At 37.9% G+C, this 18,083-nt stretch overlaps 1 protein-coding gene across 1 annotated transcript; it reads left to right on the top strand.

Annotated features, from left to right (window-relative positions):
• Positions 1–5,352: 5,352 nt before the first annotated feature.
• pprc1 (PPARG related coactivator 1) lies at positions 5,353–16,024 on the top strand. Its single transcript, XM_027150337.2, has 13 exons — positions 5,353–5,539; positions 8,014–8,145; positions 8,255–8,410; positions 8,908–10,675; positions 10,765–10,818; positions 11,492–11,552; positions 11,821–11,888; positions 11,995–12,655; positions 12,785–12,967; positions 13,227–13,305; positions 13,404–13,525; positions 13,639–13,790; positions 15,577–16,024. Exons 1-13 carry the CDS (start codon positions 5,459–5,461, stop codon positions 15,669–15,671), a joined length of 3,612 nt encoding a protein of 1,203 aa, XP_027006138.1. The 5' UTR covers positions 5,353–5,458; the 3' UTR covers positions 15,672–16,024.
• Positions 16,025–18,083: the final 2,059 nt, after the last annotated feature.

Below are 18,083 nucleotides of genomic sequence, written 5' to 3'. Positions count from 1 at the left end.
TGTTGACAGCAAGAATAGATAAATGTGCCCAATTGCCCCTCCCCCAAAGAGCGTGACTGGGAAGGGGGGGGGGATTTATCCTTTTTTCTTAAAATCTAAACTCATTCTCTTTCTCTATGCATTTTTTGCATGTGCAAACTTACATACTCACATACACAGTGTGTAATAATCCAAATGTCCAAACTCCTTTAATCTTCAGATTGACAATATTAGCCAGAGAAGATTAAAAATATTCCAGGTGGCACCCTACAGACAAAGGCTGCACACGCACACACACACACACACACACACACACACACACACACACACACACACACACACACACACACACATAAAGAAGCTAAACAAGCAATATGTTTGGGATTGAATAGAACGTTGGATGGGTGGATGGAGTAGAATAATAATTACAATTATAAGGAATGATACAGGAGTCAGAATGGGAATATATTTGAGAGTAGTTAAGGGTATGTTTAAACAACACTTATGAAAGTTGATGTAAAAATTTCATTGTAATAATTTCATCACTAATCTTTCTTACTATTTCTTAGACCAGTTAATGCAATCATACACAATGCATATCTGCTCTGTTTACTGAAAAATCCCCTGCTACATAAATATGTATACATATTTCACACACACATGTATGTATATATACATTTGTGTGTTTGTTTGTCTGTTCGTGTACGTGTTTTATTATTTTATTGGGGGGGTATCAGTGGCAGCTGCTGTCCTGCACCATTGCCCTGTGGAATTACTACAAGGTCATCAGTGTAGACACTGTCACCCAGAGCTTCACACATGCCCATTGAACAAAGCCTCCAGTCAGCCATAGCCACAACAGTATGCACACATACAGATGCTTATCTTGAATGTGTTTTTGCATTGACTAAGGCCTTGTTCCAATTTTAGACATCTTTTGCTAATCTTAATCACATACAAATTCAATGAGCCAGTAAACAAAGAAAATCTCCACTCTGAAAACTTAACACAACAGTATGGCTATACACTTTGGATGGAATAGTTTTAGGTGGTAATTCATGTGGCCTTATTCACTATGCTGCATGAAACATAAGTACATGAGAAAGAAAGCAAAAAAAAAAATGGGCTAGAAGAATGAAAAATAAGGTGGGGGAGGGAAAGAGAAGGAGAAAAGAAGGAGGAGGGCAGTATGACGAAGACAGCTGATGAAATGGATTTCCCCTGTAGTCACCATGGCAACAGTAGTGGTAGATGAACGATTTCCTGTACAGCTGGGTAGCTGTAAGCAATAGAATTACAAGAACAACATATTCTCTGTCAGAACAAAATCCAACAGTACAAGATCATATTAATATTATCTAATCTAACAATTCTTCCCATCACATGATTAAATCCAATAATTTATATCAACAAATGAAGAATCAGGCCCAACCCTAAGAAAGACAGATACACAAACTATAGCATCAATCCAAAAGCCACAATTATTAGTGTTGTATCTTTAATAATTCTATGTTTTTCTTTTGTTTTTGTTTTTTTCAAAGAATAGATCCTCTCTCATTTGACACATGGGCTGATTTATTTCCCTGTCAAACGTTGCAATTTTTGCATGCATTTTACATTTTTTTATTACATTTTATGATTTTCTTATTTTAAGCTAAATTCAGACACATGGGAACATTTTTGGATTTCCATATTGTCTAAGATTAACAACACAAAATACCAAACATGATATGTTTTTCTCAATCAACTGTGATGTTGACCACACCCACTTATATCAAGTCACATGATGTTTTATTTCAGGCAGATCCTGTTCAAGGGCTTATTAGCATATGAAAATGTTTTAGAGGTTTTTTTTTACTTTTTTTTCCAGGTCCAAATTTTTTTGATGTCAAAAAAAGTATTTGGGTTTAAAACAAAACATATATTAATGTTAGATATAAAAAAAAAACATAAATAGTAGAAACTTTAAAAATTATAATGCTAATACCTGACCTTGTATTATACTCAGTAAAGCAATATTTTCTAGATTTAATATCAATCGTATAAGATTGTAATAACAAGGTGTGTTTTCAGTATTTACCTATGTTGTTCGGTTAGCTCATTCCATTAGCTTGGTGCCAGTTCAGAGAAGAATCTTGAGGAACATCAGCCTTGTGTCTTGAGGGATGTTGGGTTAGGTTGGACCATGCTAGTAGCTCCAATGGAAACTGGTGTAGAGCAGGTGGTGGGATATGGGTTTTGTATACAAACATCAGTGTATTCAATCGTATATGGACACTTACAAACAGCCAGCTGAGGAAAAGCAGCCACAGTGTTGTGTGGTAGAATTTGTTTGAAGGAGTACAGATGCATTCTGTTCAGGGTATGACCTGTTGTGCTGCTCTGCCATATTTGAACTGGTAACAATACTATGTCTAATTACCATGTCTAACATCTAATTCAACTACTATTCCAAACTTTGAATCTTGACAAGATTGTATTTTGTGCATTAAGTACTAAATTCCCTAAGTACTAATATATATACCACCACTTGATGAAATGGTGACTAAAACCTGTCTACAGTCAAGCTACTAAACCATGTGATTCAAAAACAAAATACAAGGTTTTTTTATTTGGGGCTCTGTGAGAATAAGAGACAGCTATCTGTCAGGTCCATTACACTATATACATACACTATATTCACTATATACACTAGTTTTCACTAATGAGCTTACAACAATATATCCAACACTGCCACCTTGTGACAATAGGCCGAAATGTAAGATTCTTTATATAAAATTATATATTCTATACAATTCTAAAATCCTGTGAGAAAATGACTTTGTATACAACAATGTGCATTTATTAACTTAAGGCCAGTTTGAAAGAGGATTATTATGGTACAAATAAAATCTTTTAATCCAAATATACTCTACAATTGTATGAGTGATATTAAAATTCCATTGGCTAGTTAAAATGCCTGACAGCAAGCCAGTGTTCAAATAGTTCAATATTTAAATGCAAGAATGCAGAACAAACCTTACAACAGTAACATTGCAGTAACCACTCTTTAGATTTTATTCCGTTTCAAACGCTTATTAGAAAACACTAATTCAAACATTTAGGCCTAGGCCTATATGTGCTTGTCTTTATGAGCTTGCATAATTCAAATTCAGTTGTGAAACAAGTTTTTATTGCATTGCCAAGTACAGTGGCTTTTAAAATTAAATGCAAATGCAGAGTTACTCATCCACCCTCTACTCTGTCAAAAAAAGGCATAAAAATCCAGTGTGCATTTGCTTTTTCAATCAATAAATCTCTCTCTCTCTCTCACACACACACACACACACACACACACACACACACACACACACACACACATTATTGACATGATTTTTGAAGGTTTTTAATGGTGCAACCAATGTATGAACCCCAGATTTCTGATCCAGGCAGTTGATCTCACAGAATTTTTCTTAGTGTGTACAAGACTTGCTTAACATTAGTATTTGGAGCACAGCAAATCTTCTTTCATTGGGTCAGTTATTAATGTCATGGTAGATGGTACAAAGACACAGGGTTCACCCTGGCACACAGAGGGACAGGTCATCAATCAAGTCAAGTCAAGAAGCTTCTATTGTCATTTCAATCATATATAGCTGCTGTTGCAGTATACAGTGAAATGAGACAACATTTCTCCAGAACCATGGTGCTACATAAAACAAAGACAGCGCTAAGGACATATGTAAGTTAGTCCTAGCCATATAAAGTGCACCTGTGCAACCTGGTGCAAACAGTGCAGGACAAAAGACAATGCAAACAAGACAATACACAAAAGAAAATACACAAAAGCAGCGCCAACCAGTGTACATACTGTATGTTCTATATTGCATGTGCAGAAATACTGGAATGAACACTTAATATTATAGCAGCAGTTATATAAGGTATATTAATGTATTAGGCAAAACAGCAAACAACTGAAATGTGAAAGATAGCATGTGCAAAGAGTAAAAACAGTGTGCAAACACAGCATGTATACAGTTTGATGTGGGTGGTGCTGTGTACATGGATGCATATTGGATAAAATATACAGCAATAAATAGTCCCAAAATGACATGCCTTTCCATTAGAATGTTTCATCCTTTGGGAAGTACTAAGTGGTGTGCCATTCAAGGAGATCTATGCTGAAGCCACCTTGGGGCATCACACTTGATGGCACAACACACCTAAAATTGGCACAACACACCTCATTGCCTTTGCCTACTCTTGAGTATCACAAATGTTAAACGTTTAAATTTTCAAACCGAATTTCACTAAAACAGTTTGAGCACTGAAATTAGCATCCTGAACACAAGTTTTTCAATATTTGTAAACCAAAATATGCCATTGTAATTAGGAAATACTGTTGCCATGAAGTAATGTACACAAAGTAGGTGGTATGTGTAAAAGTCATCCACATGAATGCCAGGACCCAAGGTTTCCCAAGAGAACATTGTACTGCCTCTTCCTGGTTGTTTTCTTCTCGTAGTGCATACTGGCCCTGACTCCTCCCCAGGAAAGCAACCTACAAGCACCCATAATGTAAAAGAAATTGTGATTCGTCACAATCAGTCCATCTACTTCCATTGCATCATGGTCTAATTCTGATGTTCATGTGACCACTGTAGGTACTTTCAGCAGTGGACAGGAGACAGCATGGTCACCCATTCAGGACAGCTGCAATACACTATGTGCTCTGACATCTTTCTATTATAGCCAGCATGAAAATTTTCAGCATTTTGTGATACAGTATCTTTTCTGTCGGATCAGATCAGACAGATTATCATTTGCTCCACAATATGCATCATTGAGCCTTGGGTATCTATGACCCTTTTGTCTTTTTTGTTTTATGTTTCTCTGTACTGTGCTGTAATGTTGATATATATATATTTTTTTTATCATAAATTCCTTTCAGCTGTAAAGAACTTTGGTCAGCTTCAGCTGTTTTAAATGTTCCCAAGAAACAACAATAAGTTGAATTTTACTGTTTCCTAAATTTCATTGTTAAGCAACTTGAATTCAAACCAGAATAAAAGTGTTACACGTGTTATCCACTACTATCCATGCTCGTTTTACTGTATCATATTTTCTGAGCTATAACAAATGATTCAGTTATTAGGCACACAGTTCTTTCACTATTGTCAAATTGTCAAGATGTAAACCTTACAAGGCACACAGTTCTTTCACTATAATCAACTTGTCAAATCCATTAAACCGGATTAAAATTAGCCATTTGACATTTGAACTTCTCGACAGCTGCCCCTCCCTGCGTTTAAGAAATAGACTTTGGGCAACTGTTTTGGACTTTCACTTTAAATTTCCAACGCGTCTTTTAAAACTCGGTCTGAGGGCGGAGTTAACTCGTGTGAGTCGTTTTGCCGGGAACAGCCGCACCACGTGTGTCCGGGCCGGCGGCGTGAGTCACTGCAGTTTGATTCACATTTTCACAGAGTGGAGTTGCAAGATGGCGGCCCGCTGGGGGACCGGTGAGGAGATGTTAACAGCCAGTAAACTAGAATATTTTTCATCAACGACTCTTGACGAGGTAAGATTATGTATATTATTTACTCGGTTGTTCTATAATTAACTTTGAACTATTGTCATTCTTAGCTTGGCTTCCAATTCAAACTGAAGGAATGGATGAGTTGGAAAAATGACACGTGGGTTGCTTTTGGCGAGGTGGTCTTTGATAAATACATAGCTGGTGTTGGTTATAGAATCGAATGTATACTTGCAGAGATGGTTTCCACAACTGGTTGACACGGTATATAAATTAATCTGCTCTAAGTGTCCATCGAGTATACAGTAACAGTAAGCAGTGGGTATTTATCATAGACCTCGCCATGCTGTATGTTTACACTCCAAATCCAGATGTGTTTGGGTTATATTTAGTGTGGCCTAGTGATGGTTTAATTGTGCTTTTTTTCTTTCACTAAACATAAAACTGTTATTTACATAAAGTACTGGTCAGGAGATAGTGTGTGTTCATTCTGAGTATTGGGACTGCTCGGTGTAAACGTGTCCTAATACGAGCCATTTTCATTCATTTTATAAAGCTGGATAGTAAGATATTTTCCTTTATTGGGCCTGTTTTTTTTGTGTGTTGGGATTCCAGCCTTAAATGACTTCACACCTTTCTTCCCAAATGCCCCACGTGCGTCGTGTGGTGAATCTCACCAGTGTCGTATTTCATATATACAATACAACTTTTTATTTCCGAATCCTCAGCCTTTTAATCAAAACGCTAGATTTGTTATGCGTTTGTCATCCTTTTGCTTTTCATGAAAAACCGACAGTTTTTGATTGTCAAGTTTACACTGGACGTCTTGTAGTAGATGTAACAGGTATAACGTGCTATGAATGCTGATCCTGTGTTTCAACAACGTGGTGGTGGAGGTGCGATGGAATCTTACCTTTTTATTATAGTCTTTCATTTCTCACGTACAGGATATTCTAATTAAGTCGTGGTAATTAAGTGGGTCGTTGCCGCCTGACCTAATTTGCATAAGCAGTAAACACGTGGTGTGAATTAACTTATCTATTTATGTAAGGAAAGGAAACTTTTCAACTGGTGCGTTTGTAGATCTAACTGTATCCAAGTCATAAATGTCTTTTTATTATAAGTGCACTATGTAGGGCATAAAATAATGTAATTAGCTTTATGCAAAATATAACTTGTACTTTGGCCAGGAACGTTTTTTTGTTGTTTGTTTTTTTTTTTTAATGCACGGTGCAAGTAACTTTTTTTTAGCATTTGCGTGTATCTTTGGGGGAAAAAACTACAACGCCCGGCACAGAACACGTGTCTTGTTACAAACCAATACACCCTGACATCTGACGTCGGCAAAACTTTAGTGAAATCTCGCGATATTTCGCGTACCGCTCTGCGGACAGGACGTCCTGGCCCTTGGAATATTCCACGAGTCGTGATTGGTTGTTTCTGCACTGGACATCTACAGCAGGCGGAAGTAGAAGCACGTCACTACTGAGGCGACCACGTGTTTTTTCCTCCGCGTGCTGGCTGCATGCATGTTTTCCTTTTTCATTCTTGCAGTAGTAAGGTCACAAACACTGTAAAAGAATTGAGTTCACTATATAAAGTTGGGATGAAAATAAGAACAAATTGAGGGGGAAAAATTAAGTCCACTTTCTTCCAATTTCAGACTGAAGTTAAGTGTAATGTAAAGGAGACTAAGGTGAATACAATGTTAGGTGAAATCCAAACAAATGCAATTTTTTATACCTAATCATAGAAATGTTTTCCATCAGTGGCTGGCAGTCATTAGCTTGTAACTAAAACAGTAAACAAAACTCTCTCTTTTTTTTTTTTTTTTTTTTAAATCTGCGACTTATTGAATTTTGGGTTCAAAATCAGGCATTACTCAAGCATTCAGTTTTGTATTGCCCAATGACCACCATTCACAACACTTGGAATACTATTTGGGTCAAAACTTTAAGTGTCAAACCGTGTCTGAGTTTCGGCCCCTTAAGATGATTCATGCAGTATTTTTAAAGCCAAAATACGCCCCAGCCAACTATATTGCTATTCTGAACCGATTATGTACTTTAAATGTCTCTTCTTAAGTGTCTTTATTGCAATGCATTGTCTAGCCTACCTTGTTGATGGAGAAAGTCCAGTTTAAAAGTTTACGCATGATATAAATAGGAAGTTTATTCACACAGTATTGGATTTATGTTTAGTGGCCATTTTAATATATCTCAGGGGGGAAAAATACATGTACATCAGTACTGCAAGTTTGGACTACATGTTTGTTTATGCTTGTCTTTAATGTACATAAGATGGAAAGGCAATTTATAATTTTGATGAACTATACACATTTATTCACAGTTGTATATTCTGTCATGAGCAAACTAACAGCTGAAATATCAGATAAATTGGATTTGCAACATCCATTTATGTATTTCCCCTCTTGTTTATTTATTTATCTATCTATTTTTAAAAAAAAAACTCTTGGTTGTTAACAGGAGGATTTGGTGTTTTTTTTTCCTTCTGCACAGTCAGAAATATTACAGGAAGGTCTGTGCAGCCTGCAATATGATGGTCTGGACACTGGAGATGCACTTGAAGCCCTACATGGCTGTTTGGATCCATCCATTCTGTCAATATTTGAGGATTCTACAAATGGAGAGGTAAAACTGTTTTATTTCATATACTAAGGGGGGGGAATGGGTAACTCACTTAATCTTTGGTTTTAAGTATGCAAATTGTTTTGTGATTTAAGCTTGTCTACTTTTTTAGGTTAAATGTGGTGTTGATGAAGAAAGTGAGGCAACACTTCTCACGGCTCTCACAGAAATACTAGACAATGTGGATGATGAAAAGTTGTCTCCCTTTGATACTCTACCTGACATGGAGCTTTTGCAAGGACAGAAGAAATTCTATGAGCACTTAGCTGTGAGTATGCAGTTCTTTCTCAGCTGTTATATGACAAATGGATCAAATTATGAACAGTGAAAGTGATGTGTATAGCAGTTTGGCCAAGAGCATATGTATGGATTATATGTATTAAGCATAACACCACTTTGTATACAATGAAGTCAAAAAGTAAAGGCTTTCTTAGCTCTTTCTCTTACTTAGAGTAGTTTCTGATCAAGTGTTTCTGGGCTCACCTTTGCTGTCTGTTTGTAATTCTACAGATTTCCTTGCTGTAAAGTGATTTTTCTTTTTGTTTCTTGAAGCTAAGACAATTCCTGAGTTATGTACTCCATCAGAGTCTATGTATAATTCGAGAATTTCCTGGGAAGCTAGCTTAGTCTAATATTTTTGAAATGATGTCATGTCACTAACATTTCTTCTCTTACCACTTTTCAACGTGAACATTTATCTTTAACTTGTAAATTGTTTCAAAATTTTAAAGCTGTATTTTGTACATGTGTGTGGTGCCCCTGCAGAGACATGATGGTGGTGAAGATGGTACTGCTGATTTTTCTGAACTTATTCAAGATTTGGCTGTATCATCCGAATTGGACTGGTGCCTTCCCATATCCCTGGAGCAGGATGGGGAGACTGTGTCCGTTACTCTCAGTGACTTGGTCAAGCACATGCACCCATATGCCATGACTTTGTGTGTAGAAGGGAAGGAGCAGCTCCTGCCTGAAGGAGGAATCATTTTGGAGGTTATGGATAAAGGAGAATATGGAGAACCTATTCTTGCTATCCCCGACTTGAGCTTTCCCCTACCTGTGGATAGTTTAGCAGATGAACAGAGTGTTCCAGAAAAGGTTATGAGTAAACATGATGACACCCAGTCAGAGGTAGCCCTATCTAAAGTTTTACCAGTCAGTGATGATAAAGTGGAGAATGTAAAAATTAAAAACTCCCAGAAAGAGTCACTAGAAAAAAGGCTCAAGAAAAAGAAATGTAAAACTGAAGAATCCAAACCTGTTAAAGGAAGAGTGTTAAGGAGCATGTCCTCTAAGGAGGTAGTCGAGGAACCCAGGAAGGAAGGTGAAGAACAAAAGAGGAAGAAAAAGGTTACATTTGCCCCTGCATTTACTGTAGATGAGAATAAGAAGCATCAAGTTAAATCAGAAGTGAAGACAATTGAGGTACAGGAGCCTAAGGAAATTCCTTCACCCACCATAACCACCACAGCAAACCTGGCATTAAATCAAGTCTGTACAGATGGCATGAAATCACAACACTTGGATATCCCTGTAGAAAAAGCCTCACCTAGTGATAAATGTAGAGAAACTGCACTGGCTTTAGATCAGCAGCCTGAAGTCAGTCAGTCTAGTGAACCCAAGCAAAAATCACTTAGTTTAGAACAGTATCGTCGACTTCGCCAGAAGAAGAAACCGTCTCCGTTGGAAAAGGTGTGTGACAACAGCACCAAATGGCCTACTTTACCAGAAGCACCCAAGGAACTTCCTCCAATCCCCTGCCTGCCTGAGCCCAACTCTAAAGACCCACGTCGTGCAGCCCCCACTCTTGTAAAAAAGGAGTGCGTCCCTGAAGTCATGCCCGCCTGGCAGCCAAGAGGCCCTGGAGCACCCCCAACTCCTCAGGCTTTGCTGGTTCCACCGGCATCAATGTTGGCTGCGTCTAAAAAACCTGAGTCCTGTAAGTCCATTTCTCCAGCTCCCAGAAAACCTGACACAAATTTAGCCACACCCACAAGCTCCTCCACACAGCCTTGTTCCCTGAAACCACCTGCTCCAACCCATATGTCTGAGAACACTATTCCCAAAAAGGAATCTTGGACTGCAAAGGAGACATCAGCTGAAATTACACCATCACTACCGATGGCCACTATAGTTGGAGATACTCATAATCTCCATGCAGCTGAGCAGACAAAATGTTTACAAAATGCCCCCTCTGCTTCTTTTCAGCCCACAGTGAGCCAATTATCAGCCCTCTCTAAGAATCAAGAAATCTCCCAAACTCAGGTTGTTCCTGAAATCTTAATCACTACAAACCCTGATGCCTCTAATGCTTCTGGGCCTAAACCTGCAAAGCTCGCTCAGTCAGTCAGCACTACCAAGCCTACAGCCGGTTCCCAGCGTCACGTTGCACCCATAGCGCTACAGCCTTTCTCATCCGCTCCAATTCAGGCCAGAATTATGAAGCTGGCAGAGCAGATGAGGATGGCTTCTGCAGCAGCATCTAAAACAAGGAGCAGTACAACAGAGCTTATACAGTCCTTCACCAGTGAAATTGGTAAGCATAGTGAGTAAACAAATGTGCACAGTAATGTGTTCCTTATTGCATCATAGTCTAGAACTCAACATGGTCTCCTCCCCCTTCAGGTATTGAGGCTTCTGACCTCACCAGCCTTTTGGAACGCTTTGAAGAGACTCAGAGTAAGCAAACTTAATCACTACCACGTCATGTTAAAACCAATTTTAAAGCATACCAACAGCAAACTCACTTTTGCTTATGCTTATTTCATGGCATATCATGGCATTGCAGGTATCATAGCAAAACCTTCTCAACTATTGGTACTCTCAACGATAACTGACAAAATATAATAATGTGAATAATTTGTCTGAGCCTTTAGCCGTCTTTGGCTGGCACATATATTATTTTTACAGACAGTTGGTTGTAGGTAAATAACCTGCTGGGAATGGTCAAATCTAGATATTTCTTATTGCAGTGCTTGCTTTTTGCCGTTCTAAAAGAGGATATAATGTAGTTGTTAGCAGGGGCTGTGCCTCTAAAAGAACCCCCTGTATGGCTGGAACAGCTGCTATGACCTAATCCTCACTGTGCTGCTGGAATTCTGCAGTGTTCGCAAAACCAGTTTCACTCTGAGTGAGCTGTCTTTGTCTGGGTGAATGTACAAGAACATGAGATCCAAATGTATGTGCTTGCTTTGATGTACTACAACACTAATGACATCTGAATCAAGAATCCTATAATCCTAGAAGCACTTTTAACACCGCACTATAAATTTCACATGAATGTAACATGAGGGAAAGCAACAGAGAGCCTGCTCTGAGCTTTGACATTTACCACCTTCCATTTTCTTTCCAGCCAAAGAGGAACAGAATGTGCCAGAGGTCTGTGGTAGAGCAGCTGCTGTAGGAAACTCCAGGTGAGTATGGTGCAGTTTTGGAGAAAAGCAGGAGTTACCCTACAGCTCTAACGCTGCTCCCACACCAAACCGTCTCTGTTTGTGTGTGCACAGTTGCGTTTAGTTTTTACCATGAACAGCCAAAATGGCCCTGGACTACAGACATGGATGACACTGAAAATTCAGTGTGTCCACTGAAGCAGTCTACATTTTAGTTGGAAAATTTTCTCTTGTTTCATGTGATTGAGTTTTGAATCTCGTTGTGATGGCAAGTCTGTTGCCTTTGCAGTGTGGAGAAGCATAAAGAAACCACAGTGCTCAAAAAAGCTTGCAGTCCTGATCTGGGCAGCACAGCAGGTAAATAATCAATGATCTGCTCAAATCTCTACAAATTATTTACTTTGAGTTTTTAATTGCACAAACACTGCTGCATCCATATTTTAATTTCTTCCTTGCTATATAGGACTTACTCCACCAGCCACACCTCCTCACCAGATGTGGAAGCCCTTGGCACCAGTTGCATTATTAGGAAAACAAAGCAAGTCAGAAACAGCCAGATCAACTCCGTCTAAGGCCATTCAAATCGAACCACTGCCATTGCATGCAAGCAAGCTCCAAAGCAAGCCCCAGACTTCCGTTACTCTTGGACAGATTCAGCCTTTTTCTCTAGACCATGATTACTGTCTCCATCCAAAGGAACCCTCCCAAACTGAGCTGGGCAATGTCTGTTCTGCTAAGCAACAACCAAGCATCATAAAGTCAACAGAGTTGCCTTCTGCAAACAAGGGTTCATCAGCAGAGGCATCAGCAGATACTAGCTCTAAACTCCCTTCAACCACTACCACTAAAGAAAGCTTTCAGGAAAATGTTAAATCTCAGCCCCTTGTATGTGTGAGTCCGTCTGAGAGGAAAGCCTTGACCACCACAGGCATAGTGACTCCAGATGCTTCTCCAGAGAGACTGGATTCAGAGAGATTTAAGGGATATTCCGATCGTTCCCCCAGCCCATGCCACCAGAAGAGAGGACGGACAAAGAGAAAATACAGAAGCCGTTTACCTAGCAGGTCTAGATCTACATCAAGCAGTTCTGAATCTTCTGTGTCATGCTCTCCACCCAGGAAAAGGTTAGCTAATTTGATCAGAGATTTTATTTAATCAGATGGCATTCATTCTTGATGACTTTAAGCTACCTATATTCTCTTCGCATGTGGTACCTCTACTTTTGGTAACTAAGTAGTTTCTCTTTTCCCTAGATATCGGTCTCGCAGCACTTCCAGATCTCCTGCAAGATACCGCACCCACTCCCGCTCATCATCTCCTCGACAGCGTAGATATTCGTATTCCAGCTCTGATTCTTGGAGCCGTAGCCGTTCTCGTTCCCGATCACGGTCTCGGTCTCCCTCTCACAGGTCTCACCACTGGGACACTCGCTGCAGGTGAGAATCATTGTGCATTGCATGGAATACTTTATCATTGTGTAATGTTTTTGTCAGGTGGTCAAAATCTGCTACAAGCTTCAGTACATACTGTTTATGTATCTGTAGTATGTACATTGTTTTAATATTTTTAATATTGCACTAATAAATAGCATCTCACATTAACCTAAAATATGCTAAATGTTTTAACCTTATGATCTGAAGTCAGAATATCAGTTTACTATTGTATCCTCTTACCTCCTTTTACTCCATCTTGCAGTCCTAACCAGAGAACTAACTACTGTTATGATTTAAAACACCATAACGAGGAAATAAGACGACGCAAAGAGAAGGCTATTGTGAGTAGATACCTTATTCTAATAACAAGAAGTAAATGTAATTGATACCAAACAACTTGGTAAAGAATATTTAGTTAAAAGTTCTTTCCTGTTTTCAGGAGGAGCGTAGAGTAGTTTATGTTGGTCGCATTCATGGAAGCATGACCCGTAAGGAGCTGAAGGAGCGCTTCACATACTTCGGGGAGATTGAGGAATGCACTGTACACTTTAGAGAGCATGGGTGAGACAAAATAGCGATTTATTTCCCTGATGAGTGATACTTTTTGAAATAATTAATTTTTCTGTATTGCTAGTCTTCAGGATTTGTAACACAAATTGATCTTTTCATTATAGAGACAACTACGGCTTTGTCACATACTACAACAAAAAGGATGCATTTAATGCTATTGAGAATGGAAGCAAGCTGCGTCAGCCAAATGAACTTCCATTCGACTTGTGCTTTGGGGGCAGGAGACAATTTTGTAGAACAGGTTATGCTGATCTGGGTGAGTTTTACTTTATGATGATTCCCTTTTTATAGTACTATTCACTCCTTAATTCATTTGTAAGCACTTGATCCTGGATTAAGTGGCAGGTTGATCACTGTTTTTGTTAGTATCTTTCAGCCCTGTTTTGTTTACATGCAGCAAAGTTCAAGTACTGGTTTTTGAGCTGTACCAATTAAATTTCCCATTGTGAGCCTTGGCACAATAATTCTATATTACCTTTACAATTAAACTTGCATTACCTTGTAGGGGCAATGAACAAGCGTTCATTTCTAATCGTCCTGTTGTTTTGGGCCTGTTGTCATATGTTGGGCCACTGATTATCGATCTTGGTTTTAAAATGGATGCAGAGTTCAAGTTGGACAGCCAAATTGGCACTGTGGTAAAGTCTAGTTTCATTATTTTATGGTGGTTGGCAAAAATCCGATCCCTGGGTGTCCATGCAGCACTTGGAGATGGTAATTCATGCCGTGTGAGATGGTAATCCATTACATCTAAGTTGGACTATTGTAATTAGGGTTGGGTATTAAAAATTTTCCGGTTTCGATTCCGGTTCCTGTTCTGCCTTACGATTCCCGGTTCTGATTCAGATTACATAAAAGAAATGTGAAAAAAAAAATGCACAATACTTAAACAATTCCATTTGTGTTTATTAATCACTATTTAAATATTTTAAACCGAGCATTTCAATTAATATAAATTTAAATAAATCCAACATCAAATTTAACATCCAGAATGACAACTTTGAATGAAAACAGTGTTTGGAATGGTAACTTAAAATTCCGCGCGGTTCCTGTTAATAAACAGAAATGGTTCTGAATAAGAACCGGTTCTCGGTTCCCAACCCTAATTGTATTGCACTTTGTTAGCTAGTCATCTTTCAAGTGACGTGACATACGGCTAAGTATGGTGACCCATACTTAGTTCTCTGCATTTAACCCATCCAGAGTGCGCACACACACAGCAGTGAAAACACAAACACACACCCGGAGCAGTGGGGAGCCATTTATGCTGCCCACAGTTGGTGGGGTTCGGTGCCTTGCTCAAGGGCACCTCAGTCATGGCCACCCTGAGACTTGAACCCACAACCTTGGAGTCAAACTCTCTAACCATTAGGTCATGACTTCGCTTCCAGTTGGTTCAAAATGCTGCATAACATCTTTTAACTGGATCAAGGAAACATGAGCATATTACACTAATTCTGAACTTTGGCTGCCTGTGTAATTTAGGGTCCAGTTTACAGTTCTTTTGTTTGTTTTTAAAGCCTTAAATTGTGTTGCGCCACCTTCTCACTGAACTGCTTCATCCTTAGAGTCCGGTCTGGTTGCTCAAAACACAAAAATCAAACAGGAAGCTTAGAGAGGACAGACCCTTTTCTGTTGCTGTCCCTAGGTTGTGGAACAACGTGCCGTATATTAGACAGACGCCTACAGTCTCCATGTTTTTAAAACTTTTATTTATATTCTGTCTTTTGGAAGTGCATGAAGGGTGTTTTTATTATCTGTTAATGTCTAATTTAATTTATCTAAGGTATTTTTACCCTATCCATTGTTTTATTTTATTTATATATAAAATTAAGTAAGAACTAATATTACAAATATTAGTACAATGTGTGAATGTGTAGAACAAATATTAATACAATGTGTGAGACAGTACTTTGTTGGTTATAGCTGTTTTTAAAGTGCTATAAAAGTATTATAATACATTTTGGGTACTGCATTTCAGTTTTCTTCCAAATAAGCTGATCTTTTTTACCCCTTTCCTTTTTATTTCTTCTCTTTTTCAGATTCAAATCGTGATCCAGTCCCTGCAAAAGCCAGGCTTAATGCACTAGACTTTGACACTTTACTTAAGCAAGCTCAGAGAAACTTGAAAAGGTAACACTTGAGGAAAAGAGGAAGACTTGAATCACATGTATTACCTCAGTGCTACGCACAAACCTTCCAAGTGCTGCCATTTAGTTAATGTAATTTTTTTTGTTTTTGTTTGTTTTTTTGCTTCTACAAGCTTACACCTTCTATTGAAGTGAAGATTTGTATGGAAAAAAAAAAGAGGAAAAAAAATTAACACGAGTATGTAATGAAAAGTACGGATTTTTTTAAAATAAATTTATTTAAATGAAAAAATGATGGATGCATTTTAAGAATTAAGTTGAACAGGCCTAATACTGAGGGGATGAATGTACATTGCTAAAAATGTAGCTCAGTCCAAATAAACCCATTCAAGAACTTTCATGTGTTTGTGTGTTCTTGTGTACTGTTTCAAGAACTTTTGTATCCAGTCGGTAATATCAAGGAAGTATACAGCAGCCACCTGTTTGTGTGGTGGGATGCAGTGAAAGTGAGATTTTGACTGTGATTGATTTCCATGAGCAGGAAATTGATAATAGAAACTAGTATTTTAGTACTTTGTTCCATCACACCTGATTTCACTGTCTAGTTAATGAAGTAATCGTTCAAATAACTGCACTACAAGTTCAATGTTTGATACAGTTACTTAATGCTGGTGTCTATACACTATACTTGAGTTCAAGAAGAATCCTTTCTAAAGTTTCATTTCATGTGAAATGTTTGAAGTTCCGGCTCAAATGCTATTTTGATATTAATAATGAGCTAATACAGGGCTTTATCTAGTCATCTGCAGCTTTGAGATTCACAACTTACAGTTCAACTTGACTTAAACACAGTGTGTTCCCAGAGCCATACAAGTTAAATAAAAAAAACAATTCTCACATTTGAAGATTAGATTTGGACCTATGTTGCAGACTGTGCTTATTACTACCTTTCAAATGTATCACATTTATCATATATAAGCATCATTCTTACTGGCAGGATTTTAAATATGGTTTTGCATGTACACTGAAAAATTGAGAGATTGAAAAATTAGTAAAGTTTTATTCTAACAAAATAATGTGATAGTATGGTGTAAAACTTCCCTTTGGCAAGATCATGGCAATACATTTATCTTTTTTGACAAGATTAGAGAATATAGTGCAATCAGGTGGAAACTCATTAAAACTGCTTCTTTACAGATCCTTGGTTTTATAGGCTCTTCAGCTCACATGTCAAGATCACGGTCAGAAGCTTGATTCAGTGACCAATTAACCATTTTTGTGTGGATTTACATGTATGTTTTAGATTGTTGTCCAGCTCCAAGATCCAGCAATGACCCAGTTGTAGGTTCCTGATAAAGGCAGCCAGATTAAACTGAACTTGAATATTGTTGCTATTATTGACCTTGGGAATCCCTTCTTGGCCACAATTGACCATATTCTTCTTACCTTCTTTTACCATACTTCAGGTTTCATGAACGTGACAGTGAGTTTAATGTTCACGTTCCGAGTAACCAGAGCTAAATTCTTTTGGGATGTATAACAGGTGATTCACACTGTATGAAAGTTTACAACAAAGGGAACCTTGCAGAATCCAAGTATATATCTAAACATATGTACATTGAATAAATATAATGGCTATAGCAGTGCAGAGATGTGTGGACATTGTTGAAAAGTACAAGTAAATGGTTCTAAAGCCAGGGCATTGAAAAAAAATGTGCAGACACTTGTAAAAGAACATGTAGAAGGTTATAAGGTTATTGCTTTAAAAGATGTGCAAGCTGAAAGGACAAGTCCATTAAATAAATAAGAATGTGAAATATTAGGCAGAATGTACAGTAAGGTGTGTATATCTAGATACACATAAAATAGTGCAGATGTATGTAAGGCACAAGTAGAGGCTTTATCCAGTATTAATGTCATGTATAATGACATTAATAAAGTGCTTGGTAAGTCTAAATGGTCAGTTGGCCTAGTGGACAAAACCACAAGTCAGAGAACAGTGCTAAAAATAATTGCAGATTCAAACCTTATAAAATTGCACAGGGGTATCATTATAGCTTTTTGACTGTTGAAGTGTTTAAGCAACACACTGCTACGATACATCACACTGCTATAATACACACACACTGCTATAACACACATATTGCTATAATACACACTGCTATAACACACACACACTGCTATAACACAGACTGCTATAATACACACACTGCTATAACACACACTGCTATAATACACACACTGCTATAACACACACACTGCTATAACACACACACTGCTATAACACACACACGCTTATATAATACTATAATAAATTAAGAACTATCTCCGCTATCTTTATTTTTCAGAACCCACCAGTTGGTCATTAAAAAAATAATAGATAATCTACACGTGACTATTTCAAAATAATATACAAGGATTAATTTTATTATCGATATTATTATAAATATTATTATTAC

Source organism: Tachysurus fulvidraco, chromosome 4 (assembly GCF_022655615.1).
Source record: "Tachysurus fulvidraco isolate hzauxx_2018 chromosome 4, HZAU_PFXX_2.0, whole genome shotgun sequence".
NCBI lineage: Eukaryota > Metazoa > Chordata > Actinopteri > Siluriformes > Bagridae > Tachysurus > Tachysurus fulvidraco.
The sequence above is the reverse complement of the archived record's forward strand: the minus strand, read 5'-3'. Positions and strand labels throughout refer to the sequence as shown.

Bases quoted from the DNA above. Each gene is read 5' to 3' on its own strand.
- pprc1 (XM_027150337.2), top strand. From the start codon at position 5,459: ATGGCGGCCCGCTGGGGGACCGGTGAGGAGATGTTAACAGCCAGTAAA. The intron at 11,889-11,994 runs GTAAATAATCAA...CTTGCTATATAG, and splicing joins TGATCTGGGCAGCACAGCAG to GACTTACTCCACCAGCCACA. The intron at 13,791-15,576 runs GTGAGTTTTACT...TCTCTTTTTCAG, and splicing joins AACAGGTTATGCTGATCTGG to ATTCAAATCGTGATCCAGTC.